Source organism: Rissa tridactyla, chromosome 3, assembly GCF_028500815.1.
Source record: "Rissa tridactyla isolate bRisTri1 chromosome 3, bRisTri1.patW.cur.20221130, whole genome shotgun sequence".
NCBI lineage: Eukaryota > Metazoa > Chordata > Aves > Charadriiformes > Laridae > Rissa > Rissa tridactyla.
This window is the reverse complement of record NC_071468.1, coordinates 60,236,097-60,263,285: the sequence shown is the minus strand read 5'-3', so window position 1 is coordinate 60,263,285 and position 27,189 is coordinate 60,236,097. Positions and strand designations below refer to the sequence as shown.

At 39.9% G+C, this 27,189-nt stretch overlaps 1 protein-coding gene across 5 annotated transcripts in view; it reads right to left on the bottom strand.

Annotated features, from left to right (window-relative positions):
* The window catches only part of TULP4 (TUB like protein 4), a 173,844-nt gene that overhangs the window by 25,541 nt on the left and 121,114 nt on the right, over positions 1-27,189 (bottom strand). For all 5 annotated transcript variants that reach the window (XM_054194507.1, XM_054194508.1, XM_054194510.1 and 2 more), the window contains 3 exons: positions 13,800-13,980; positions 11,158-11,292; positions 7,055-7,221 (listed from right to left, as the gene is read on the bottom strand). In XM_054194507.1, coding sequence (XP_054050482.1) covers positions 7,055-7,221; positions 11,158-11,292; positions 13,800-13,980 — 483 coding nt within the window. The remainder of the gene's footprint in view (positions 1-7,054; positions 7,222-11,157; positions 11,293-13,799; positions 13,981-27,189) is intronic.

Here is a 27,189-nt window from a genome sequence, read left to right as displayed (position 1 = left end):
GAGCCTTAAATTTGATGAGCGATCACATAAAGTATCCCTTACTGATTGGTATTTTCATGATTTGAGAGTGTGGCTCAGCCCTCATACTGCCTGGCAGTAATGAGACAGTTCAAGCTGCTTGCAAAATAAATGCCATTGAAAAGGCACTGACACAAGTTAGGTACCTGCCATATCTACTATATGACAGCCTGAGAAAGGCACCAGTACAAGTGACCCTGATTACCCCAAGGGCTGAATTCCAGCATGGGCAGAACTATCTACCTGATCGTTACCATGGGATGCAAACTGCATCCTTCTGTTCACCTTGCATCAACTAAAGCTTACCTATAAATCCAGTGAAGGAACAAACAAGTATGTGACTCAGCACACAAATGCTTATTTATTGGATAGAGTTTAATGCCAGAAGAGAAGTCTAATATCCCAGCTATCATAATCCAATACAGCACATCCAGATAGCCCTACCATGAAGTCTAGTATTGCAGCTATTATAACCCAATATATCACACCCAGATAGGCCTCTCTTCTTCCACATACAGTCAAATGAAATCACTTCTCTCCTCAGGTTACCACTGCCTACAAAGATGCAGACAGCACCAGTGGAAGAACCTTTGCGATCTCAAAAATATTCCCAGGGTTTGAAATGTTGGGTGGGATCTCTGGCAACACAGCATTGTGGAGCTGGGGAAGAGCAGAAAGTCAGAAGTCGAAAGACATTGCCTCACTGCATGATTTCACCACAGTTTCCCAACCAGCAACCATAGTTCAGCTACCTTCTAAACTTCTCAATGTCTGATTCCCCTATACTCTGTTTATGTGTTTTTATGTAAACAGTAAGTGAGTGGGTGCATGTTTAAACACATGCATGCACACACACAATACCTACAAGTGTTGTACTGTTTGTAAATCATGACAATTCTACTCCTACATTTGTATATTTAGTCTCCCCACACACCTCACATGTCTTAATCTTAGTATTTTCAATCTCATCAAAGAGCACTTCTTCCATACTGGTTTGTCTTTGCTTACTGATTCAGACACGCCTTGCCTTCCTTTTCTATGGAATGTTCAGTCCCACAGCACTCCTCAAGCCTAAGATCCAGCAACACTTCATTTATGCTGAAGGGCTAAGATTTAATGTGAAGTTTAGGGAAAATTAGCCTGTCGTTACAGGCTTGGAGAAATAAAAGATCACCCAAATGCCAGGTCTGACCTGACCTTTAAATGTACTGCTCCAATAATATTTTTCAATAACTACACTTCCCACTCTTTCCCTTGAAGGACAAGGGATATGAACCAATTACTGCAGCAAGTCAGTTACAAGCTGGCTACAGCTTTCTTACCAAACTCTGCTAAGAAAAAAACAATTGAACTCTAACATCCAACCCAAAATATTGCTCCCCATAAAAACATCCACTTATTTGCATTGTTTTAGCAAAAAAAGAAGGAAAGAAGTTGTTGATACCCATATTGCACCCGTTAGAAAATGAACAAGCAGATTCTAGCACAGAAGAATTCTATTCTCCATGTTTGCACACTAGTTTTTTTCTGCTAGCAGCAAGGAAATGCAGCTACAAATAAAAAGTCCAATGATAATTTCTAATCTCACTTTGCATATATAAATATCACCAGGTTTTGAAAATTCTCAGCCCAAACTGTAAATATCTGAATGAATTCCAGGGTTTAAATACAAACGTGTAGGGAAAAAAACTTGAACTTGTACACACAGATAGGATTTAGCTCTATGACAATTATATATTAGAAATAATTGGCCAAAGGACAAAAACTGAGATGTTTTATCATGAGAAATACTGACTGAAAAAACATCTCAAAAAGGATCTCTTTTTCTATTTTTTTCTGAGTGGGCTTGAAAGTCAGCTACATCTACTCAAATTTGTACCCCCAGCTGGGATGTCAACTTCCCTTAGAAAAGCACGCGGGAATGGATATTCCGGCTCAAGCTCTGTGGTTGCTTCTTTTGTCTCTTACAGGAGAGAACATAATTTATATACCTTTCATCACTTGTATGCAGTTCAGTCAATGAAAACACTGTTCAAGCTGATTCTTGCCGCCTGCCTTGAGCTCAGAAATCCTGAGCCATGGGGCTTGCCTGCTGCTTGCTCTAATCTCTTGTCTGCTGGCACTGGGAGTCCCACTGGTAATGAAATAAAAATAGCATTCCAGGGCAGAAAGCCCAGTAACAAGCAGGGTTTTTCTCAGGAGGAAGAACCCAACTGCAAAATAGTATCTAGTGAACGGTATGTGTAAGTAAAACTCTGACGTACATTGCCTGCTTTCTCTCACTTTAGACTCCTCGTGTGGAGACAGGCACTTTTCCCTCTGCTTTTTTCAGAGAGAAGCTGGAAGGTGCAATAGCTGCAGTGCCCACTCGGCTCTTGTGAATTGTGTGTGCACATCTCTGTACTGCCACAGCATTCGTGGGTGCATATATGGAAAATATCAAGGTCCTTATTGATATTCCAAAGAATGTTTCACCAGGTAGTTCTAAACTGTTGCTCTTGTTTCTCTTTCTGTAAGAAAATAAACTCCTCTTGAAGCTTTGTTGTCACACAACAATAACTAAATAGGATAAATTTCAGGTGATATAGATGAAAGGCCATGTTAATTCAGAAGCAACAAACCTGAACACTCTATGTGAAATAAATGACAAAGTAAGCAAGGTCAGCTTAGCTGGGTAACGTAAAAGGCAGCTTCTTCTCTCCTTTTCAGGCCTTAGTAAAATAGCTTTCACACAACTACCAGGTTTCTGCAGGATCACATCTATCCATTCAGATGCCAGGACATTGCCAGCAGAGAAGCAGCCCGTGAAATGCTGTGCAAGCTGTTGCTGACAGCAGCATGTTTAGAGCAAGCAGGTCTTCTCAAAGACTCCTGGAAACCTCTCCCATAAAGATTTAGCCTTTGGTACACCACTTTGACTTAGCATGTTAAAATATTACACTGATAAAAATGCAATTACAGTTTTTCTGCATCTAATCTTGTTGCCTATGCAACTGATTCTGGAATATGCGGGGCTCAGTTCACTCTTATCCTCCTTCTTCATTGCACTTAAGGTTTAAATCTGTTCTTACAAGAGTCACACAGTGGTATAAAATCATAAACTAATGTAAATTGACTGTAGAATTATAGGTGTATAGATGAGATCAGCATCGGTGTTTCTAAATCCATGTTCTTGTTCCCCCGGTCCTCTCTGGGACATATAAAAAAGAAAATTATAAAAAGCGAATAAGGAACTAAAATATAAGCCACAACTTTGAACTGTTGGACAGAAAAAATTCACAGGTTTGTTTAAGCTGGCAGTAGGTCATTTTGAAGTGATCCTGTAGAAGACTCCTCTGTTTAAAGTTCAACTGGGAAGATACGAAGCAGATGTATCCACTCAGACGCAAGAGCAGGCAGGTACGGTAGGTTGGTATAATAAAGACCTGTCTGCACATCAGACAAGAAATTCTGAAGCGACAGAACTGGGTTGCAGCATTTCCTGTGAACCGCTTCAGTAAGACTGTAAAACAGTCTTGAATGAGTTGATTATTCTCATCCTTGCTTGATGTTGTGAGGATTTAGCAAATAATGGAAGAAATCAACATTCTTCCAATTAAAAAAAAATATGACCAGCAGGGCAGCCTGCTATTGTAATCACATTTTGAAATGTTGAAAAAGCAGGACCATGGAAAAACTGCCAGCTAAAAGAACTGGGCATATTTTTGGTACATCAGGTTGGTGATTGTGTACACGAGGGCGAGTATACTAAAAGCTAAGTTTTACAGAAATCGATAATATATTTTTGAATAGTTATCATCTGATCAACAGCCTTTAAGATACGCTCTTTGTATAAAATAACCAGCATCGACTCTTTGGAGTCACAGTATGGACCCTGTTTTCACAGAACTGCTTCCAATAAGATAAAAGTCTGGTGTGACTTTCTGAAGTCCCTTCAGAAATGTTTTCATCATTCTTTCAAGGTTCAGACCAGTTTGATCCTGTGTAGCTGAAGTTCAATATTTGCCCAACCCTTACCAACACTTTTTCAGCTCTTCCCACTGTATTCTGCAAATACATTCTTGCAGCATGTCAGGGTGGCAGGCCGAAGCCCCAGAGCGGGGAACAAGAGAGACTGTTACACCGTGCTAACTATACCACTCTGTTTATGAACACTATTTTTCATGCAAAGCCACTGCGTTCATTTGGATTCAGACAGAGGATGCCAAAACCATACTAAAGCTGGAGGAGAAGGTGGCATATAAAACACCTTGAAGGGATCCATGACAACAGTCATCATCAAGATGAGTAACCTGCAGTACCCAAATCTATTCTACCTTGGGGTTTGCAGTGACTTTATGTTAGGTAACGTTCCAGCCATGTTGCATATAAATCCTACATCAGTTTTAGACTGAGTTTTGTTATAAACAATAAAATTTCTTGTTTCCTAAATATCCTACCAAAGACGCTCCGCTCAGACAAACACTAGAAACGATGACGGTTCAGTATACCTTACTGATAAAACTTTCAGACATCTGCTTTATCAAAGAGTTGGAACAGAGGACCACATGGAAAATCAGTTTTGCACCTATTTTCTTTGTTCATTGTTGCTTTACTTTTTTGACTTTAATATTTGGAACAATGCTCATTGAGAATAAATGTGCTTTTCTAGTCACAGATTTGCTTGCTTCAGAAAAAACAGTTTTAGCAGAAGAGTTGGAGATGAGGAAATTCTTTTATTTTCTCTAATTCTTTTCTTCAGTAATCAGTGATGAATTTTATAAAATCCCATTAGAAGACTGACTGCATGGGGCAGAAAACTAATGAATTTACTCTGATGAATTTGTCATCAAATTACCGGGACCACTGACTCGCTCTGTCATCTTTGCATATATGTCTTTGGAGCAGAAGCACAGAATAACAAAAGTTACTAGCAATTTTTTTTGCAACGGCAGTTTTTATCTGGTTTTGATAGTAAACCAAATACTTTGCAGTGTTCTAGCATACCTGTCACTTAGCTGGTAATACTGTTAGACCAGCATTCAAATACATAGAAGCATAAAGTCCACATGAGCAGATACAGGTGTCCTGAAAGACCCCTCGCTTCCTCCTGCAGCTGAGTAAATAGGAATTTAAATGCACAAAATAAAGAGAATAAACACTAACTAAGAAGAGGAGAGGAGTGGCTTTAATTTTAGGCAGGTTTATGAACACAGTTTTTTTAATAAACATAAATACATCCGTTTGAATGACATTTTTAACCTAGTTTACTAAGGAAATGAGACTCCAAGACTGTGTTATTAATTGGTGGTTGCCACCCCCGCCCCCCTTCACTTCCAACCTGAAACTGTTGACTTTTCATCTGAAGTTGACAAAGGGGGAAGAAATCTCCATGACGTTAAAATGCTGCAATTTCAGTGAAAATTAGCAGCTGGAAAGAGCAGAGGGCCTCACGTTAGTATTTTCACTATGAGAAATACAGCAGTATGAGCTTGGAAATTACCTGTTCTGCATGACCTGTCAATTGTCCTATAAGTACTCATATAATGGCAGATTAATTAGCCCTCATGTCAACCACAATATGTGCTTTCTCCCAGTTGATTAAGTAGAGGAGAAAGAAGAGCTGGTAAGTTGATAGGATACAGGGAGAGCTAGAGGAAACGAAGGCATTGGAGGTGGCTGGGAACAAAGTTGGGGAGAGAGCGGCAGGAGATGAGCCTGCACACACAACCCCCTTAAGGCAACCTGACCCCATCAGTTCCACTGCTCAAACCACAGCCTGATTTCACAATTTTACACCGGAGCGTTACACTGGTTCAACAGCTAACACGGACACACGGTATTCTGGTACTGAAGTAACAGAACGAGGTTTGGTTTTTACCTGGTCTGGGAATGAGCAACACTGGTATAAATATGTTTTCTGCAGAATCGATCCAGAGAAGAAAGGGCTGTGCTACATTGCTGAAAGGGCTATGTTTAAGACCCGAAAGCTGTGTGTATGGGTAAGTCCTTTAGACACCTAAATCAGCATTAGACATCACTGTACATATTTAGGTTGGCTTTAGAGAACATTATTTTATACATTACAAAACTAAGGAATTCTATCTAAATTAGAGTGCTAACGTTAATAAGCACAGGTTAATGCTAAATACAAGCAAACACAAAAGCTTAGCAGACGGTTTACTACGTCATCCTTTTGTATCCATCCCAGATCAGGGTACTGAAAAAGAAATGATAATAAATGGTATCATCATTAATCATAATTAAGTAAATATATATAGCATTTCCCTTCACTTTTAGGTTCCAAAGCTATTATAAATTAATTAAGTTTCACTAGTAACAGTCAGAAATCAGAATGGAGCCAGCCTTATTCTGCAGAAAATGAAATAAACTGTAGAGTGACATTCAGCTGGGTTCTAAAATATCAGTAAAGCCCTATGAAGCATTTCGTGCTCCTAAGCAGCACACAGACCATGTGCTGACATTTACTTGTCAACTAACACAACCGAGGTAACAGTGAAAGTCTGTACAGAAGGTGGGAACAGAAACAAGACTTTCTGATTCATCCTTCTCCATCTGATGCCATAAAAAGTAGAATATTGCATCAGATCCACTGATTGTACATTAGAAAATTAGAGCGATAACAAGGAGAGAGTAATTTTGTGGTTATGACCCTGGACTTGGAATATTTTTGTCCAATTCTTGGCTCTGCTACAATGTCAAGCATGTTATCCAGTTCTCGCTCTTCAGTCACTTATCCGTGAAACAACCCAATTTCCTTTTTCTGTCTTGTGTGCTCATGGGCCAATGGTTTTGGGAAACAGACTGTTTCTCACTATATTTTTGCACAATGCAGTGGGCCTTAGAATCAGATGCACTCTTGGATGTCTATCTTAATGCAAACAATAATTATTTATTGTGCATTTTTATCTATATTGCATTTCAGAATGTGTTCAGGTTTTGTAAACTTTCTCACATTGCAGGTCTGTACCAAAGAGCTGATGTGGGAAAAGCATGTCGGCAAAGCATTGAGAACTGACTTCAAAATATCTCCTACCTGCACAGGTGTCTCCAGAGTGTAGATATGCTCCCCACGCACATTGTAGAACTTGACAAGGGCGCTTTTCAACAGGGAACCATTGCTGAGGTCAACTAGCTGGCTTTGCTTCTCCATGCCTGCTACTGCAAGTAGGTCTCCTTGTGTACACCACTGTACCACCACATCTGAAATTGCAAAGAGAGTTTGCAATAATCATTTGATGAGAATCAGTAGGAACAGCATTTCCAGATGCTGCAAAGTGACTTGAACTGCTAAATCACGCTCTCAAACATTACTTAAGTACTTAGAAACCTAAATCCTTTCATCGAAGTAGTAGCAAATACGCTGCATATGCACTTCCAAGAATGACATTCTTTTTATTTTGTAAATTGCAAAAAAGGTGTAAAAACCATTCATTTTTCTTTCTCTATGGTGAGTCTAGAATGTAATCAGTGGTTGCTCCTAAGTACAAGAATGTATTAGAGATACTAAAACTGATGTGGAAGATTGTATGCACACCTTTGGGGTAAATAATTGGAATTAAGTTAATACGCACAAAAATAATGTCACTGACTAAGACAGCAGCAGTAGAGAGCAGAGTATTTGTCTGGAAAGGCCTACAGCGCAAAAAAGAAGCGTATTTGGCAATGCCTCATGTTCCCACTGCTGTGAATATAACTTTTAGTATCACTCAAACTAGAGTTATATTTTGGTATAACACCAAACTAGAAAGACTTTTGGATTTTTGTCCATAAATACAGATGGCCTCTGTGTCATAGGTTTTCTTTTGACACATGACTTGTGAAAATCTACTCATCTGTCTAGCAGGAGATTGCCAGAAGGACACAGGGATTGCTTCGTCTCTCATATATGCGGATACGAATATAGGTATCAGTTACTTTTCCTACAGGCACCTCACGATGAGGAACGCCCACAGCTTAATTTGGGGATGCTAATTTCAAACCCTTATATCCTCCAGCTCTTTATCACACTGCAACAAGAGCACTAAACCTGTATTTTGTGTTTCTGCTTGTGTTCCATAGGCAGATTTGCACGTGCAAGTAATACTGAGCTAGTCTTTAAACTTTTTTACTCTTAAACCGGAGGTGAAAGGCAGCTATTTTGTGCTAAGACAAAGTGAAGGTAAAGACAAAACTTTTGTGCTCTGGGATGCTCAATCTGCCAAGAACCTTTTGAAGACATTTGTGGGCGAGAAGCTGTCTTCAAATGAAGAAGCAGGAGAAAAATAAGAGTTGGCAGGAAGGATCTCAAAATTGTTTCAAGTTGTCAACTTGTCATTTCCAGGGACTTCTATGTGCAGTTTAAAATGGTTTTGTATTATTTCAACTTTCTCATATTTCTCATGGGAATTATGCTTCTGTACGTGTCAGAGGCAAGACACATGTTCCTCAAGATAATTTTTCCACAGCTAGGCACCCTATGCCTCTTTTTTTCTCTTAGTCCTCAGCCCTCTAAGTAATCTGCAAGGGCATTTATTCATCTTTCTCAGAGAGTATAACGATAGGCAGGTTAGAAATCAGTAAGACACGCTGATCAACTCCACTTTTGGTAACTGGATTAACTACACAACTACCAAAGTGAAAAAGCAGTCTCCTTTGGATACATGTCTTCAGGTGAAACTTTCAGTTGTTCCCCATACCAAGAGGAAGAAGAGTGATTACCGTGTTCAGCAGTTTTCTCTCTCTCTCTCACAACTCCTAGAATTAGGCTGCTGCAAGGGCAGCAAAGGGCTGGCCACGGCTGCAGCATCCCCCCAGGACAGCACGGCTCTACAGCATGCTTGCACTGCCAACAGGGTCTTCAACTATTATTGAACCTGGACATAAAATAGCTCAACTGATAACTAGGTCTCAGCATAAGCACAGAGATTAGAAATCAGATGGAGGTTTCATCTAGGGTATCAGATTGCAAGTGAGTCAGTGGATCAGAGCCATCCTTCAAAACAACTTGCCAGCCACTACAGGCATGGATATCAGCAAACCTTGAATAGATAGCACTCTAAACGTGCAATAGCTCTGCAGGCAGCAGTTGTAGCTAACTAGTGCAACTAGTAGATGCAGTTCATCAGTTCTGCAGGTAGCAGTGTACTGAGAATCACTGAGTGAAGAAGTGTGAAAAAAAAGAAAGGATACAACTGAACAGTTCAGGACCTCCACTAGAACTGACAAAATTTCCAGGAGTGTTCAAGATGGATGAAAAGAAGAACTTGTATTTGGGTAATCAAATTCTCATCCAACAGCAAATGTTTTTTTGCATCAATTTAATATGAATACTCCCAGTAAAATGAAAGCTATGCAAAGCTAATAGAACAGCAAAAATACGTTGGTAATGCTTGAAATAGTTTTATAGTTGCTTGCTTTAAAAATACACTAAGTAGTCCATAAAGACAAGGGCATCTGTTGCAGAGACCACAAAGCTATGCTTACAGATTTCAAACAGAGACACATGAATTCAGACTCACACACAATACTGCAGACCATCCACTCTCAGCAGAATGCCAAGTGGCTGGAGAGGATGGAGACCCTGAACTGGGTGGTTTTGCACATTCTTGCATGTGATAACAACCAGTCACTTGAAAAATAAGCTGATAAGAACGTAGAAAAAAAGTTTACATCTATATGACAGCTATATGCAAAATACTTTCCACTGTACAATGGGTAGCTTCAGAACAACAGAGAGTGATATCCCAATCACCTTTCTCTTTCTGTCTTATACACATTCCCAATCCAGCAAGATGTTGCACATTCTTCTTCTATTGATGCCAACAATATTTACAATCATAAAAAATATTTCTACTGTAGCTTGTACATTAATATTTTGCTAGAGGAGGTGACGTAATTAAAAGATCTTTTTTTTATTCGTGAAAGTCGATGGGGAAAGAGAAACAGGACAGACATCCTCAGCAAGATAGACCCCTGCAACTTTAAATAGAGAATAAGATGGAGTTTGTTTCTCCTACTGTTTCAAGCTGAAAGCTAGGCTAGATGACAAGTCAAGACTACTTCCTCTCCTATTTACTATAATTCTGTAGAGATGCTGGGAACACCCCTTGGTGGATGTAACAAAAGCTTCTCTAAATTGGTTCCAGTTTCCCAGCCTTTAGGTGTCCCTTCATCTGAAGAAGTTTTCTGGATCACAGGGTTGCCCCAGGATGCTACATTTTGCCAGCCACACATTTCTTGTGTTGGCACAGATGGAAGCAGGAGTGGAAATGAAACCTTAAAGGTGACTTTTTAACCTCGTAAAACTACCCTACAAAGTGGATCACCCAAAAATTATTGGGCTGGTATTATGGCAACTTTTCACCAAAAATATCCTAGCGTTACAGAACAGTTAAGAGTCTCCTCCAACAGATTTTTTTTTTTTTTAAATCTAATATAAAATTAATTTATCTGTGGAGATGAAAAGAATCAATGGAACTTACATTTAAATATGTGCTTATGTACTGTAGTGAATTAAAACTTCTCCCCGGCAAAGCACCATAAATTGTACTGAGAGTGTTGGCAAAGTAAGGTACTTCTTTGATAGGTAAGAACAGTAAAAATTTCAATGTGAATTAAAGATTTTACATGGAATACTGATCTTACAAACATTCAGGCACATCACTTAGCAAGCTGTATAGTAATCAGCAGAATTTTTCTTCTCTCTGAATATGTTTCCTCGATAATTAATAGTTCTAGCAAGTGTTCAAAATTTGTGGGAGTCAAAGCAGCATTGCGATTCATACCTGGTTACCAAAAGCATGGGAGGAGACCTTGTGAATTAAAGATGCAAAGGAAGTGTTAAGTAGCAGAGGCGTTCACACAAAGAAGCATAAACATATTAGCACATTCAGCTGCAAAACAGCAAACAGATCAATTTGCTCTACAAAACTGCCACAAAAACATGATCTCAAAAACTGAAACATTTTTTTAAACACAAAAACTCTATCAGCCAAGCGCTGCTCTTTCACCAGCAGGTGTCACTGCTGGAAATGGCAATAACAGTGGCTGAGCGCTTCTGGGTTAGGAGAGACAACCGCAAATCTATACACAATCTATACACACATCATTAAATATACAAGAAAAACAGGAAGGGGGTGAAATGGCTCCCTTTTCTACCTTTCAACCCTGAGCGGATGATAGTAGGAGACAAGTCATCATAGTTGTTCATTAAACTGATGTCTCCTGACGTGAAGCTGACAGTAAGTAGTGGCTTGGTGTTCTGCACCGGGACTGGATACGCAGCTGGTCCATCTGCAAAAACAAAGCTCTGGAGTGAGGAAAAGGCAAGCAACCAGAAGTAATTACATCCAGGCTGAAATACACTGTACATCAGCCTACCGCCATCCGGAGTGGTTCCAAGCCTCAAACTCTACCTGCTTATGTCTGCAACGTCCATGGGCAAAAGCAAAGCAGGTTTAGCTAGTTAGTTTGTCTGCTTTTGTGAAACCCTAACGCTTTTACTTTGTGAATTTTTACTGCAGTATATCCAAAGTGATTTATGCATATACTCCCCAAAGTGTCCACAAATTGAAAACCAATGCTTTGGAAGGTTTCCTTGAGACCAAAGTTGAAAATCAGTGTTAATAAACAATATAATCACATTAAAAGCTATTTGTTAGATACACCTTCTACCTGGGCAAGTGCTGGGGACTCCTCCTGAAGTCACATAGAGACATTATAAGAACTTCTAAGAGAATATACTGACCTTTCACAAATTACTGTATTTTAAACGTTAAGAGCTAGGCAGCAGCATGAAAAATTACCTGCCAACCTACACAACAGGATCCAAAGCACTCAAAGGTAGAGGTGAGCCCAAATGGAACACCTGGTTTTAAAAACCATTTCTGAAAAGTCCCTGCTCCTCTGGGCTTGTTTTTCAGCATTCACTGAAATTCCCTTGCTCAATTACTTCATGACCAATATCACCATCTGTAGCATTCGCTGTTTAACTCTTTTCATTTACAATTTCTGATAGGAGATGCTGCTGGCCCCTGAAAAAGTGCTTCTCAAGGCCCGGACAGCATCTTTTCAGTCAACAAAAATGGCAGAGCCAGTTAAGACTCATGTTGCTTCCTGAGCTTGTAAAAAAGCTGATCAGAAAGCATTTTGGAGAAAGATGTCTAGTAATTAGCATCTCTCTGTGTATATAATTTAATAAGAAAAATGTATCAAACTTCCAGTCCTTCCTACACATCTGCATGAGTCAAAGGTTTGTCACCTTTGAGAGGTTTATGCTGCATCTGCTCTAAAGAAAACACATCATGTTTGGGTAATCATTAAAATAGGCTTGTGGGCTTGTAACGAGTCCACCCACCCCCTGATTGACTCAGAAACAGCTAGTGCATTCCGATCATCTAAGTTCTCATCTGTGTACTCTGCAACTTCACCATCCTCCGACTGAAACCTCAGTATTTTCAAAAAACAACGAAAACCCAATTTAATGTTGTTCTCTATCTTGCTTTAGAAGCTTGTGAAGAAATTTGAAGTTTGTTTCTTTTTTTCTAAGGTAAGAAATCTCAGCCAGTACCAAAAGTGAGGTACGAAAGCCAGAACAAAACTCAGTTTTAAAAGATGCTAACATTTTACCAGATGAGCATATTATCTTCTATCGTTATTTGTTAAAAACCTTTGCTTATTATATTCACACATACACACAATTCTGGAAAAAGTAGATTTTTTGACTGAATTGAAATTAAGAGTTAAAACTGCAAGAGTCCTCAATTCGGTGGTTCAGTGGATCTGAGATGCAAGCTCAGGATTATTTCTAGCTATTACGTATTTAAAGTTTTCACTGTACAATCACTCTTATATTAATTTAGTTCTTAATTTATTCAGATTTTATACCCTGGAACACAGAAACAGCTTACCTCGATCTTATAGACTAATCAACAGCATTGACAAGGAGAAGTATTAGCATTACTTGAATAAGAAGGACAGGGCTGACTACACGAATACCTAGGCCTCCTAGCTCTTTGCTATTGATGATTTCCAAAGAGTTTAAAACCAAAGCATTTCACTCAATGAGTTATATTGTCACTTAAGGGTAGGGAAGGATGTCTTCCTGACCCTCAGTCTGGCAATACGCTCTGAAGCATGGGAATTAGTAACTCCAGACAGCTCCAGTCACCGTCCTACTATGCTGTGCAGGAAGTATTTTCTTTTCCAATCCTTCTACGGAATTTATCGAGCTCTTTATGCCAGGACTATCAAGGATGGGACTATAATGATGAGCATTACCGAAATCCTATGAAACAGAGATAAAATTAAAGATGTACCTTCCACTATGCCTAGTACTGGTGTCTTTTCACATGAATCTATATAACAATGCATTAACTTCTGTGACTGCACTCTGACTACCTCCATACATATAGATCCCTGCAATACCTCACATCTGCTTACGAGCGAAAGCTGATATGCCCCTATCTAGTGGTTTTCACCCACCCTCACTGAAAACTTTGAGCTTTGTGTAGTTATCTCATTAGTGCAAATGGAGGCAGAGCAACACAGATGAGGCATGACCTACAGCAAGCCATGCAGTGAGGCTGGTGGCAGAGCTGGGAATGAACCCACTCCTCCATACCAGGCCTCTGCTCCATCCCCCACGCTACCTCCACAGGAACACACCATCTTTTGGCCTCTACCAGCTTAAAACCACGGCCATCCTACTGCTTCAGTACAGAATGACCATTCCCTGATGTTCAAGATACCTTCACAAATGCTTGCAAACCTGCAACAGAAGAACATGCACACAACACTACCTTGTGGTGGGGAATAGTCGTCAGAGTCTGTGTCGCTCTCGCTGCTGTCCTCCACCAGGAAGCTGGGGTAGTTCCAGGACATGCTGAGGATGCCATCTGACTCGTGAAGGAGTACGTGGGCCAGCATTCGGCCATGGCAGTCCATGACGATAACCTGTCCATCAGCAGTGCCAAACAGTACCTGAAAATAACAGAACAGTCCTCAGTCCCACCAAACGTCAGCCACCGGAGCCTCCTTCAAGTGCATCCTGCAATTAACTAGCTACACTGGAAATTAATTGAAAGCAAAGCAGTCAGGGGTGTGAAATGGTGCCACAATAGGACATCACAAGTCAAAGCACCAGGGTCTAGAGGTAAGTTCCTAACATCTCTAAGCAATTAATGTTTCACAGTGCAGTGCATTTTGCTCACTTTAATATGAGCCGTTACACTTTATTTGAACTTGGCCATTACTACCACCAAAGTGAGCTGGCAGAAGGGCTACCACAGATTCTGCAGTATTCTTGAATTATACAGAAACTTCTAAAATCAGTGGCAGAAACCGAGGTATGCATCAATCATAACAATACCAAAAGGCACAGCTGACAAAAATGAGGTCTTAGCAGAGATTTCAAACAGCTTATAAGGAACAGAAAGGTGAATAGAGGAGGACAGGTTATTCAGTTGATGAGCTGAGAGAAGGTGGGAGAACGTCTTCCAAGAACATGATCAGTCAACTGGAAGTAGATTATTATAGTCCAAGAGGAAGGGAATATATTACATGTTCAGGAAGAGATGAAGAAGAGCTTCTACCCACCATTTCAAATACAAAATGGATAACACAAGTTTTTTTCTTGCCCCTAAACTACTCCGTAGTCAATGTGTGCTGAATGAAGTCAGACTGACTAGAACCTACAATTTCTTTTTTATAAGCATTTTCTGTCTTGAGGCTTTAAGCAAGTTAAGATCATGCATATTTGATGAATTCTAGAAAAACATCAGAAAATAAGGATTATAAATCCACAAAACAATAAATGCATTAGCCAAGGCTGCTGCTGCTATCATGTAATTCTGTATGAGGTAAATACGTTTTAAAGTGAGTTTAAAGGCAATTATCAACTTGAAAATCAGCCAGCATTAAAAATGAAGCTAATAGGAAGGGTAAATTTTATACTTGCCCTTCTGTCTACCACCTATTTTTGGTGTGTGCAAATTTAAGATTCTAACAATTATATGCCCAGATCAAAAATTCGTCTAGCCTTACATTTAATCTCTAACAGTGGTCAAGTGTTTGGGGAAGAGGAAGAGAACAGGATGCACTAAACAGGCACCTCCCCTGTGCGCTCATGTAGTTTCCAGCAAAAAATACTGCCTCTTCTTTGATAATTGATAATTTCACTAGCTAACCTTTACCTCTTAACACTAAAAGAAATACAGAATAATTGTTCCTACTTACATTCTCAACATTGGTCACCATTTTATAGACCTCTATTACCTAATCCCTTAGTTATCTCTTTTCCAAGCTGAAGAATCGTAGCCTAATTAGGATCTCCCTTTACTGTTGCTGCTCAAAGCCGCCAGTCACCCTTGTTGACCTCTGCTATCAGAGGTCTTCCTTTCTATCTTCCTTCTGAGATGCCGTGCCAGACTTGCAGTATTCCAACTGTGTATTATATCAGACTTATACAATAGTATTCACCTAGGAAGCAATTGTCACGGTTGCACTTTTGAAAGTTTCAGAAAGGAAATGTGGCTTCAGGAGTCTCAGTCAAAAAGTACTAACATTTTTTCTACAATCAAGGTGAAAATCAGGAAACACAGAAGCTTGTAAAGTAGAATAGCAGTTTAAGAGAGGAACTTCAGTGAAGTCATCATTTACTTAAGAAAATCAATGGAGTTGTTTCACGTTATCAGAAGCAATGAGAGAACAGTATCTGGCTGTCTTAACTGTAATTATTACAAGTTGCAAATAGTTTTGTATTAAATAGCTGCTGGGTTAAAAGAGTGGCTAAAATTTGCTACAGGCCTTGGATTGCTATTCTTAGACATAACTCCAAGAACTCAGCCTTTGCTCATCTCGCACTCCCTTCTCTCGTGATCCTTTATTCTACTCTTCTTCTACTTGTGTCATGCCATCTTCTTTCACACTGTTCATTATGTCAATTGCTTTTACATGCATAATCAGTCCACAGCCACTTTCACTATCCATGTTCAGAACATAACTACCCTCTCTCAGATCTCTACAAAACAATCTTCTACAAAGCCAAAATCCTCCCAATTGTCATTGCTAACTTCTCACACCACTCTATAGAGTGTCACACCACTCACAGCCTACTCCATAGATTAGTTTCTTACCAGTCTCCTAGGAGTTTTGTAACTGCAAAATACCCAAACAGAGGAGGTGAAATGCTCTATTGTTTCTGAAAACAGCAGTATAAGAGTTCTGCCTCCTAAATTCCTGCAGAAACACTTCATAATTGGGTAGGAACAAAATGTTGGGACTCATCAGCCAGAGTTCAGTCTCATCTCAATCTAAAGCTAATTCTTTCAAGTAGCACTGCCCCCGATTCATTTAAAATTACGAAGTCCTACAGTAATTTCCAATCCAGATCAGAACAGCTGCATGTGGCCATCTTAATTCTTGCACTGGAACCTGAGAAAGCTCTTTAGCAACCTAGAAATGTCAGAGGGCGCTCTTCATCTCTTTAAACAGGCTATAGGTTTCAAGGAGTAGCTTTAAGTTTCAGGGTTATTGTAGCAATACAACCTTTAAGATAAAAGCATTTATCAGGCTGATAGTCCTGCTGGCTGAACTCCTGCTGAAGCTGTAAAAATGTCTAATGGTGTTATCATCCACAACATTACTCAAGTTATAAATGCCACACTCAAGCTACTTATATCAGATGAATAAAACTCTCTTGACCTTCAGAAAAAAGGTTGAGACACAGGGTATGTCTGAAGGATCCAACAGAGAAATTAAAAGGTTGTACTTTAGCTGCCTACATTCATATTTTTCAGGTATTTGCAGATCTAGGAGGCCTGAGGGAACGTTGGGAAATGGTAATGAACAAGTTATAGTGGCTTGTTAACCCTTGAATACAAAAGCTAAATGATAATAACAGTAATTAAAAAATAATCCCAAGTACTTATTTTTAAGTGGTTCTTTGGCCCCTTGTTCTGCTCTTCTCTTGTCTCATCTCCTCTCCTTTCATACTGTTCATTATTTCAACTGTTTTTACATGTATTATCACTTGTAGAATTGCATTTGTAGAACTATGCAAAATCTGATAATAAAATACCTAAAATCACTCACACAAATCACTCATACATTCAAAGTGTAAGTCATTTACACAACATAAATACAGTATTTCTTTACAAAGCATATCAAATACAAGGAATCCTGCACTACAGTGAAGCTGTAGCTGATTAAAAGTCATACAAATGCAGAGCAGTCTCTAATGGTACCCTGACGGTGTATGCTTTGAAGGGAAAACTCTGACAAACAGCATTGGGATAATTCACAAGCAATTTTCTAAGGGTATCAAGAGCTGAAAGTTGGGTTCGGTCCTGAAACATAAGTGTCTGGCTTCTCCATGAAATCCAAGCTTGGGGTGACTCCTACTTATTATGACAAATTCGAATACCTGAAAAACACCCTTCTCCAAAATGTGCTGGCCTCGTAGCCTCTGTGGTAACTTGTGATGAGTTTCACAAGCTAGTTTTGGTACATCTAAAGGGTTTTCATCAGTTTTTAAACTATTATCCAAGAAATTATCATTCAAGATTGCAATCCCTTTAAACGCCCTAGATTTCAGGGAGTCTTCAATTTTCAGTCTGAAATGTACCAATTCCTAAACGGTAATCAAAAGGTGGGGTATTCTGCTCTGAAGGTATTTTTTCATGAAGAAATGAGTATTAGAACAGCCAAGAAGCTAAAAAAAAAAATTCAGTCCAAGAACAACTTGAACCTCTTTGGTGACTTTGCTACATGTGGATCTGTTGTGTTCAACTGTCACTATTCCTCTGAGATGTGTTTTGATGCTGTAATGGTCTGGACCAGATACAGCACTAGCAGAAAATGGTTTGGCAGCACCGAGATCAACAGAGCTACAATGGAGCAACCAGAACCTGGAGCATTGAAGGTCCAAGCTCAGGAGGCCCCCTACTTTGTAAGAGAACTATAATTTAGTAACAGTGGTGTTATTTTTGCACAAAAGATATTTTGTCACTATTTAATTCGGTTTAATGTATGCAAACTGAACTGAGCCCAGCGACAGTAAGAATGCTCAAGATTTATGTTAACTTGAATACACTAGCCCAGGAGGAAAAGGGGAAGATCCTGCTATCTCACTACATCTGATTATAGGCAGTAGCTGAGAAAAGTCTATAAATCATAACAATTTCATTACGTCAATGAAGCTGTGCTGACTTAAATCTGCAGGGAACCTACCCACTGTCTGTTCCTACCTCCTAGTCTGTGCTCATTGTCAAAGAAGCTTTCCAGAACTGCAGTCACTTTGACTTTTATAATAACTGAGGATAATCCAATCCCAGCAATAAGGTATGCAATGACTCGATGTATATATGAGGGACAAAAGAAAGAATTATTCCCAATCTCAGGTTTTTGTTCTACAAACTGAATAGTCAATACTGTTGCAGAAATATATTGATAAAATAAGATGCTCCCTTCATGACATTTAGTAGCAACGCTGAAGGTTTCTAATGTTGATGGTGAAACAAAACTCCCCGGAAATCTCATCAATACATTTTCGGAACAATTGCTGTCATTCTGCATCAGGGCAGTGACCAAGGCTTTGACTGAAGCTCAAGTTGAAGTATTAAAAGCTAGACTTGCTGTAGCTACTGGAAGCTACTGGAGATAACTTCACGATAGCACTTTTAAAGCGAAAGATTCCAATATTGTGATGATAGGAGGCTGGAAAAGGAACATCTGCTTTACTCTTGTTGGCCCAAGAGTTTTAAAAGAACCTCTTTGACTTTTTAGAAAGAACGTACATCTGAAAACTGAGGGAAGAAAAACAACTTACAGACTCAATGAATTAAAACAGCATTGAAAATGAATCTAGTAAACTCCATCCTGTTCTGTCTTTCTGTGAAAATCCAAAATTTTCACAGAAAGACAGAACTTGCTTTGTTGGACTATGCAACGTGCATTAACAGTTTGCATTTAAGTTCCTGGATACACTGAAATGTTCTGAAAATTAATGTAATCTGCATGAATTCTCAGGTGGTCTAATGTCCCCTAAGCTGTGGCTAAGTTGCCGGTTTTATTGTAACTCCACTGAGCAATTTCTTGAGTTATATCTCTTCCTTCTCCCATAGGATAGGTGGAAGGACAAAGTGACCACACCAAGTTTTTCCAGGAAGTGACTGATCACATTAGAAAAAGGCAAAGGTTTAGATGCATACTAGAAGTTGCTTACTGGACCAGTCCAGAAAACGGAGCTCTATTGGACTTAAAATTCTCAAGCCTTCTACAGCCCTTATTAATGCAAATAACTGTATGCAACCCATAAAATGTTGCTAACTCACAACAGTTAATATTTTGAACAACAGTTAGTATTTTAAAATAAAAAAAAATAATTTAAAATATATAGCGTGACACAAAGGCAAACCCACTGTTCCAATTTTTATAATGCAAATTGACTACTTCTTCTTCCCCTTTGCAAACTGACTCCTGGGCAGTTCTAAGCACTGCTAAGCCATCCAAACACAGTAAGTAAAATACGCATTGTTATAATTTGCTGAGGTTTCTACACCTGCCAAATCATTCATGCAGAGGATATATCCCCAAAACACTAAAGTGCACATGCAGGTAATTCTGTCAGGAAATCCTAAGGGGGGCCTGTTTGCATTGGAACTTGTTGAGTTTTTCAGAACTAAATACACCGTTTCATCTATTTTTTTCTAGCCACCACTTTTAATGACACATGCAAAGACTTCTAAGAGGCTAGGGGGTCACGATCTCCCTCTGGAAGAAATGTCCTACCGAGGTCTTTTCAGCCCAGTTTACAGGTGTTTTGTAATTCCACGTTCAATTTTTGCTTTGACCAGTTGCAAGGTGTGGATGTAAACCTTATACTTTTCTAGATGCATTACAGGAAAATAGTGCTGCCCTTCAAGACTTAGAACAGAGATGTGATTATTTCTGCTAGCAGCTAAATTATTTCATATCCAAGATCCTTCATAATCTTTTGATGTACCAGTTGGACGGAGAAACTTGCTGCATTTCAAACTAACCTGTTCCAGGATCCCCTTTTAATTTCCTCAGAGTCAGTGAGGAGTTTCTCAACAATGAAGTAGTAGCCTAGGGCAGAAATCTCACCAGTATCTTGTGACCAAGTAAACCATGAATGACCTCACAAAAACTTATGCTCTGGGTTTTTAACATTCTCCAGGGCTCTGTGTCCAAAGTCTGGAGGATTCCTCTTCCACCTACCCACTTTGCAAACCCTGCTCTTTCAGCATTTGGTTTTACTCTTTGCCTTTCTGTTTGGCACACGTCTTGCTGTACAAACTGTTTGTGCCACTAACAGTTTACCCTGGGTAGCTCTGCGTTTGCAGCCGCCTCATCCAATGTTGTTTCCCTGACATTCCCTTTTTCAAAGTTTAGACCTGTCTTTATGCTTTTTCCTTCAGCCTTCTCCCCCATCTCCCCCGAAAGGAAAACGTCAGCACCGTACCTCAGAAATTACATTCTGCAAAAGTGCTAATAAGGCCAACTGCGTTTGCATTGTCAGAAGACGCTGAGCAGTTCAAGGAAGTTGAATTAGTACTGTTTGCCCTGATTTAACGACCTGCACAAACATTAGTATTCATGATAGAACAGCCTTCACAGTTGTCACCATAATGCCACCTTACTAATAGAGATAAATCTATTTTGCTGGTCCAAAATTAACTGAACTATAAACTGATTAATACACAAAATAATGGATCAACCTTCTATTTATGCAGGGAGGCTTAGGAAATACTTGCAAAATTACTGCCTTTAAATATTTTCATTCATAGCCCAACAAAAAAATGCCAGTCTTGCAAAGGCTGAGTTACAATATTTTGCAGTCCGTTTAGTTGTGGTATTAGCATTTTGCATTCCTTGTGCTCTTCTTGTTTACTGTTTCTCCATCATGAAACAGGAGACAGTGCAGCCGCTGCCTCTTAGGATACATTAAAAAGTGAACGTTTGTTTTTTCCCAGTGTGATATTTCTGGCTTTCCTTATTCTCACCTCAAAATGCAGAGAGACAGAGAGAAAAGCAGAGAGGGAGATAGCTGCCCTTCTGCTGAATACTTTTTATTTCCATTAAAAATTCAACCACTGTAAAATGATTTCTTGGACCGACACAAAAAGAGACATCACCACAATTCACACACAAGCTCAGGGGGAAAGCACTAGGTTTTCTTTGACTGCCTTTATGTCGGAAAAAACTGAGAAGAGTTTTTGTTTCCTTTGGACATAAGGAGTTACCAGCCCCACACAAGGATGATACACCACGAGATCATTCAGCTGACTGCATATATACACAGCGGTGAAATTCTCATTCGAGACCACTAATGCTTTCAAAAGTGGCACTGGTTTAGTTACCTATTTTCAGGCTTGTTTCTTCCCTCTCTAACAAAGTCCATAGGGTCTAGATAACTATTACAAAGCCCTCAAATGACAAGACAAAGTAAATACACTGGAGATCTTGGTGATAAATCCATTTAACGAATATTGAAACACTAAAACCTGGGAATTCAAACCACACTGGCTTTATTTCTCTCTAAAATTGTATAACACAGCTGAATGACTGAAAATGAGATACAGCCTTGCATGCCATTTCAGGAGTCAACAATGTAAGCAGTCTCAAAACCAGGATCTCAAGCTATACAACTACTCTGGACATGTGGGAATAGAAGCAATTGTCCAGGTGAAGATAATGTTATTTGAAAGCATTCTGGCAAATCACAGAAAAACTGATTATCATATGCCCCTGGACTAATTCTGACTTGTGCATTTCCAGGTACACACATTTCTATATTCTTTCTTGACCCTTGAAACATTTTTCAAGAAAGCATCCTAAACCAATTAGATTTTTCAGTCAAAAGAGTTGCCCTTCTATATAATGTTTAGTGAATTAACAATATGCTTCAGTTTACTTTAGACATGGAAGAGAATTCTGTTGTGTATTTTTTAAACTTGTGTCAGGTTTCAAGTCACATTCAAAGTAGTATGCAAAATGAATCAAAAGCCAGCAGCTGGAACACCTTCTACAGAACATCTTCTGTAGCTTTTAATACAGACAGCACTCCGAGTCTGGACCACTGCGCTCCCACAGCAGAAGTACTCTGGAACACTCTTCAAGCAGCGTCGTTTTCTGTTTTCTCACTAAACTCTGCCAGGAAAGTGCACGTGTCTCTAGGAAAACACATATTCTTCACATATCTCCAATTATATATAGCAACAAAAACAACTATTTGTTATTGTCAGGTGGGAAAATGCAATTTGTTTTACCCACAACCACCCAATCGGGCAAAGAAGTCAACTGATACACTTGGCAGTTTCCTGCATTGTTCCCAAGCCAGGTTTTAGTCATTTCCTGAAAGATATGTTGACTGCTGAAGCTAAAATTTCCTTCAGAGTTTTAGAAGTCTGAGAGTTTCTGCTGGGGTTTTGTGGTTTGTTTTTTTTTTTTGGTTGTTTTTTTTTTTCCTAATTGAAAATGGTATTACTTAGCAACAAGGACTGCATTCTCAACCAGGGAAAATGCAATAGAAAGCAGCTTAGAAGCAATGCCTTTGCTGTTTTGGATTTCATAACACAAAATTGAGAAGCTCCTGGGGTAAGCTATATGCGAATGGAGGCCAGCCCCTCAACTTCTGCATTCTCCTTCTAGGTCTTGGGTGCTGGCAGGGAGGGGTAACTCAGCATGGTCAGGAAATACGTAGAATGGGTGAGGTCAAGTATAACTGAGTCAACATGGAGACAGGCTGAGTAATAAATTGTTACCAAAATGAGGCACTGAAGAAGAATGACTATCCTCCTAAAAGCAAGGAAAGCAGGGAAGGATTAATCCTTTTTCAGCTGATGCAGTTGCCAAAAATCCCTCAACATCTGATCACCAACAAGAAACTGGCTCCTGGACAAAGAGCAGAGAGCTCAAGTTGAATCCACACAGGATGAAACACTGATGGGAAAGGTTTTGGAGAATAAAGAGATAGTGCTCCCACTTTCCGTTGGCATACTATCTCTTTTTGTCAAATCAGTGGAAAGACCATGTGGTATCACTTTCCAAAAATATCACCTTTCATCTCCAATTTACTATGAAACTTGGCCTTGCTTTCCCAGACAAGACCTAGTGCAGAAATCCACAGATCTCCTCCCTCCAGCTTCAGGCACTCTAATCCTCCTTCCCTGCACCAAGGTTTCAGACTGTCCACAGGCTTGAATACATTTGACCCAAGTTCAAGACCCCATTTGGCTCCTGGTCTTCTTGCTAACTTCCAAAAAATTGACGGATCAAGTCCCAGCAATAATAAAGTTTAAATTAACCACTCTAGTAGCTACATTTCTTTTGAACTGAAAGACCACAAAGCCCTGGATGAATCAAAGGGGTCCTGGGGCCAAAGCATTCTCAGCCAAGTGGCTCTGGCAATGGAATAACACAGACTGTTTCTGAAAAATGCTGTAAAACCTTCACGGTTTGGAGAGTTGCTCCTCTGTAAGAACTACACTTCCACTCACATGCCCTCTCCTGATCAACTCAAAATCTGAACGAATACATTAAAACAATTTTCCTACCTTCCTTTAGAAAAAGAGCAGCTTCGTGCAGCGGGTGCCATTTTTTCCCTGCACTGCCTAAAAACTAGCTTAAGTATGTGCTACTACCTTGCATAGGTCCTCAGTATTGCTATTTGCCCCACAGCATAACACAGCGCTTTTCAGAAACACTGTTTCAGATAACTACTCCCTGTCCCAAAGAACTAAAGACTTCAGGCTACACGCGTAAATCTTTCCGTACAAGCGACAGCAAGGTGAGAAGAGAGGCAAACAACTTCTTTCTTCCTGCCAATTCCCACACAGAGACTGGTTGTGTTTCTGTTTGCACTCCTCTTTACTTTGCTGACTCAAACACTGATGCTCCAAAAATGTAAAATGGTACTGAGTATAAAATGCTAAGTGGACACATTAACTGAATAGCACAATGACTCCTCAGCTCTCCCTCCATCTCTGGTTTGCCACTGCCATTGACATCCTTCCTTTCCTGAGGGAGGGGAAGACATGGTAGAATGCGCAGACCTTAAAAGCCCCCAGATTCTGGTCAACTAAAATAAGAATATTGTGACCTATCTGAGTGTCATGTTAGATCACGGAAAAGAGTTACAAGATACACTGTTGAGAGTGATCCTTACATCCTAGGACACTGCGTATCCAAGGGGATGCAGAAATCCATTCTGCCATTCGCTTTTTGCAGTAACAAACACCAAACACCCTGTCTACAAAGATGAGCAAAACATTAAAACAGTTGTATTCTTCCTTTCAGACAGAGTCATTAAGGGAAAAATTTCTTAGCAAGACTCATCTGAAACAGTGTTGACATGAAACATTGCGGGAGCTACAGAGAAAAAATGAGCCATGATGCTGTCAGCACATAAACATCCCCCATCTTACAGCCCTCATGACTAGAACAAATAGCACCATCTCATCAGCTCTCTCAGTGTCTTGCCACTACAGGCTGGATGAAGAGCATCAAGGGAAAGATTAGGCACGGCACAGATGAAGCGAGTGGGAAGAAGAAAGCACATTGAAGCATCACCTTGTTGCTCCGCGCCTTCAATTACCCGCTCAGTAACTGTGGAGTATCAACTAGGGTTTCTGGCAGGAAAAACCTTGTCTGGAATAAACCCACAGAGAGATGCCACGGCTCCTGGAGCTGCAGATGAATCCTAGAGGCTCCAAGGAGAACATCCTTGTTCTCTATCCTCCCCGAAGCTCAAGGCAAAGGCTATAAAGTCCTCATCTGAGTACTGAAATCTGCAGTGTAGCTGCTTATTGCTAGTGAGAAAAGGAGAGCACAACTGAAAAAAGGCACAGTGCACCAAGCTATTTAACTCTTCTCCTTCCTTCTTTTTGGAAGCTGTATTCTCAGCAGAACGATGCATGAAAACCTACTTGAAACAAAAAGGCAAAGGAAAAACAATGCTAATAAAACTATGTATAGACATCAGGAAAAAAAATAAGAGAAATCTATTATTTCAGAAATAGCTGCATAATGCAGCTTCAAAACAACATAATAAAAAGAGATGGGAGAAAGAAAGGCTAACCAGCACTTAAAATTCGCATTACTTTTTCAGCCAAAATCTGTCTATCACTATTATGTGGCATCATAAAAATCAAGTCACCAAGCAAAGAACAAAAACAAAGTATTACTGGCTTACAGCACATACAAATACATAAACAAGAATACTAAAGTCTCTGCAAAAATATTTAAACATTCTAAGTCTATATAAAACCCCACATATTTTGTCTATAAAAGGATGCAATAGGATAGTAAACATTCATAGAACCCTTAGCACAAGCAAGCAGAAATCATTAATTTTAATAGCAAGTCTGACACAAAGGTTTGAAATGCTTCTAAAAATAGTCCGAAATATAAAAGACAGTTAAGCTGTGGTGGGTTTTGTTTATCTGTTTGTTCTATATAACAAGCAGATTTATCTTGAAAGACAACTGAAGTCTCCTTCCCCTGTCCTCTTTTTGCATTTTAATGGTACTGCTCAATTATGCAGCATGCAACGTTAAAATCCTTATATGCGATTTAACCATTGTCTCCAGTCCTTGTGGCTTGAATAAACTGCCTAGTTAATTAATGACACTTCTTCAATGCTATAAAAAGCCTCTAGCCATTTTTCCCAGTAGTTCAAGTAATTCATCCATCGATGAAAATAAGTCTTTCAGTTCTTCCTCAAAGACTGTATCTTACAGTGCAATTCTGAGTGGCTCTGGTCATCGTGAATACACATGTAAACCCATTTCATGGTTCCTGCACCCAGAATGGATGGAGGAAAAGATGCATTTTTATGCGTTAAGACACAAAAATATAGATATTCCCTGGCGTTTTAAAGGCTCCTTTATGTCAACCTGTAAAGATCCTTAATAGGGACAAGTAGTAGTCCAATAAAGACCAAAATAATTGCTTACACTTTCAAATTTTACAGGCTGTAATTTTTTTCATTTTGTCCTTCCTTCCCTTCATTCATAATAATTAAGGTAAATATTTGCCTTCTCTATACTGCACCAGTTGCCTCTTTGTAGCTTCCCTTCATCATTCTGTCAACTCATTAGAAGGCTGTCTTCGAGATTTTTTTTTTTCCACACAGCTAGATGTCTGAGCATAATTAAATTTGATCAGTGTGACTACCGCAATAGCAAGGACTGCCTGAATCAGACGTGCGCTACAGCACCTGATTAAAATCAAAATGGTAGGGTGAACAGAAGCACAAATTCCTCATTCCAGAGCAGCAAGCAAAAGAAGATGTAGGGGAGAAGATGACATAATGGCCCAAACAGATACATCAAGGAATAAATTCCTTATTTTTAAGCCATGTTCTGGAAGCTAGGTAAGGCTACTATTCCTGGCTTTCAGCTCAGGAGTTGTTCAGAACGACTATTTCCCTGAAAAGGTGGTAGCAACTGCAAATCATAGTCCACAGATGAAAACAGGGGGCTCCAAAAGCAGATTCTACTATAATGGATTTATTAGTTCAACTTCCTGCCAGGGACTAAAGCCACACCGATACCAAGGAGCCTGAGAGGCAAGCTCACAAAACGCCTGGTGCCACCGGTAACCATTTGACAGCGTTTCTTGTTAATTAGCTCCTAGCACCTGCTGAGAACTGTGCCGTAGCTCCTACCTCATGGTAGCCACTTGGCACAGCACGGTGCTGATGCTATCAGGGACATCTAAGACACTAAGCGCTGTATTAGCACGGAGATCCCAGCTGACTACAGTACTGGACCCAGAAAGTAGCATGCATCCCCTCCTTCGTGTGAAGGTCCTTTCTGGGTCCTGGGCTCCACCCTGAAGCGCTGCAGGCAGGGTGCCACAGGCAGGGTGCCGCGGGCAGGGTGAGGGAGCTGAAGCCTGTCCCTGCCTCCTGCCTGTCAGGGAGAAAGATGCTGGAGCGTCTGCGGTTGCCATAGGAGTAGGGATGGCGAGGGCTGAGAGCAGGAGTGACTAAACAGCATAGGAACTGCCTTGCTGCACAGCTACTGCAAACTACAAAAGATTTTTTTAAAAACCCAACATACAGATCTCCTGCGCCCTGCGTTTTGAGTCAAACTGATTTCACCTGCTACGGGTCTCACAGGTTCTCTTCCAGTGTCTCCTACGACCCTGCAGTGCACACCGTAT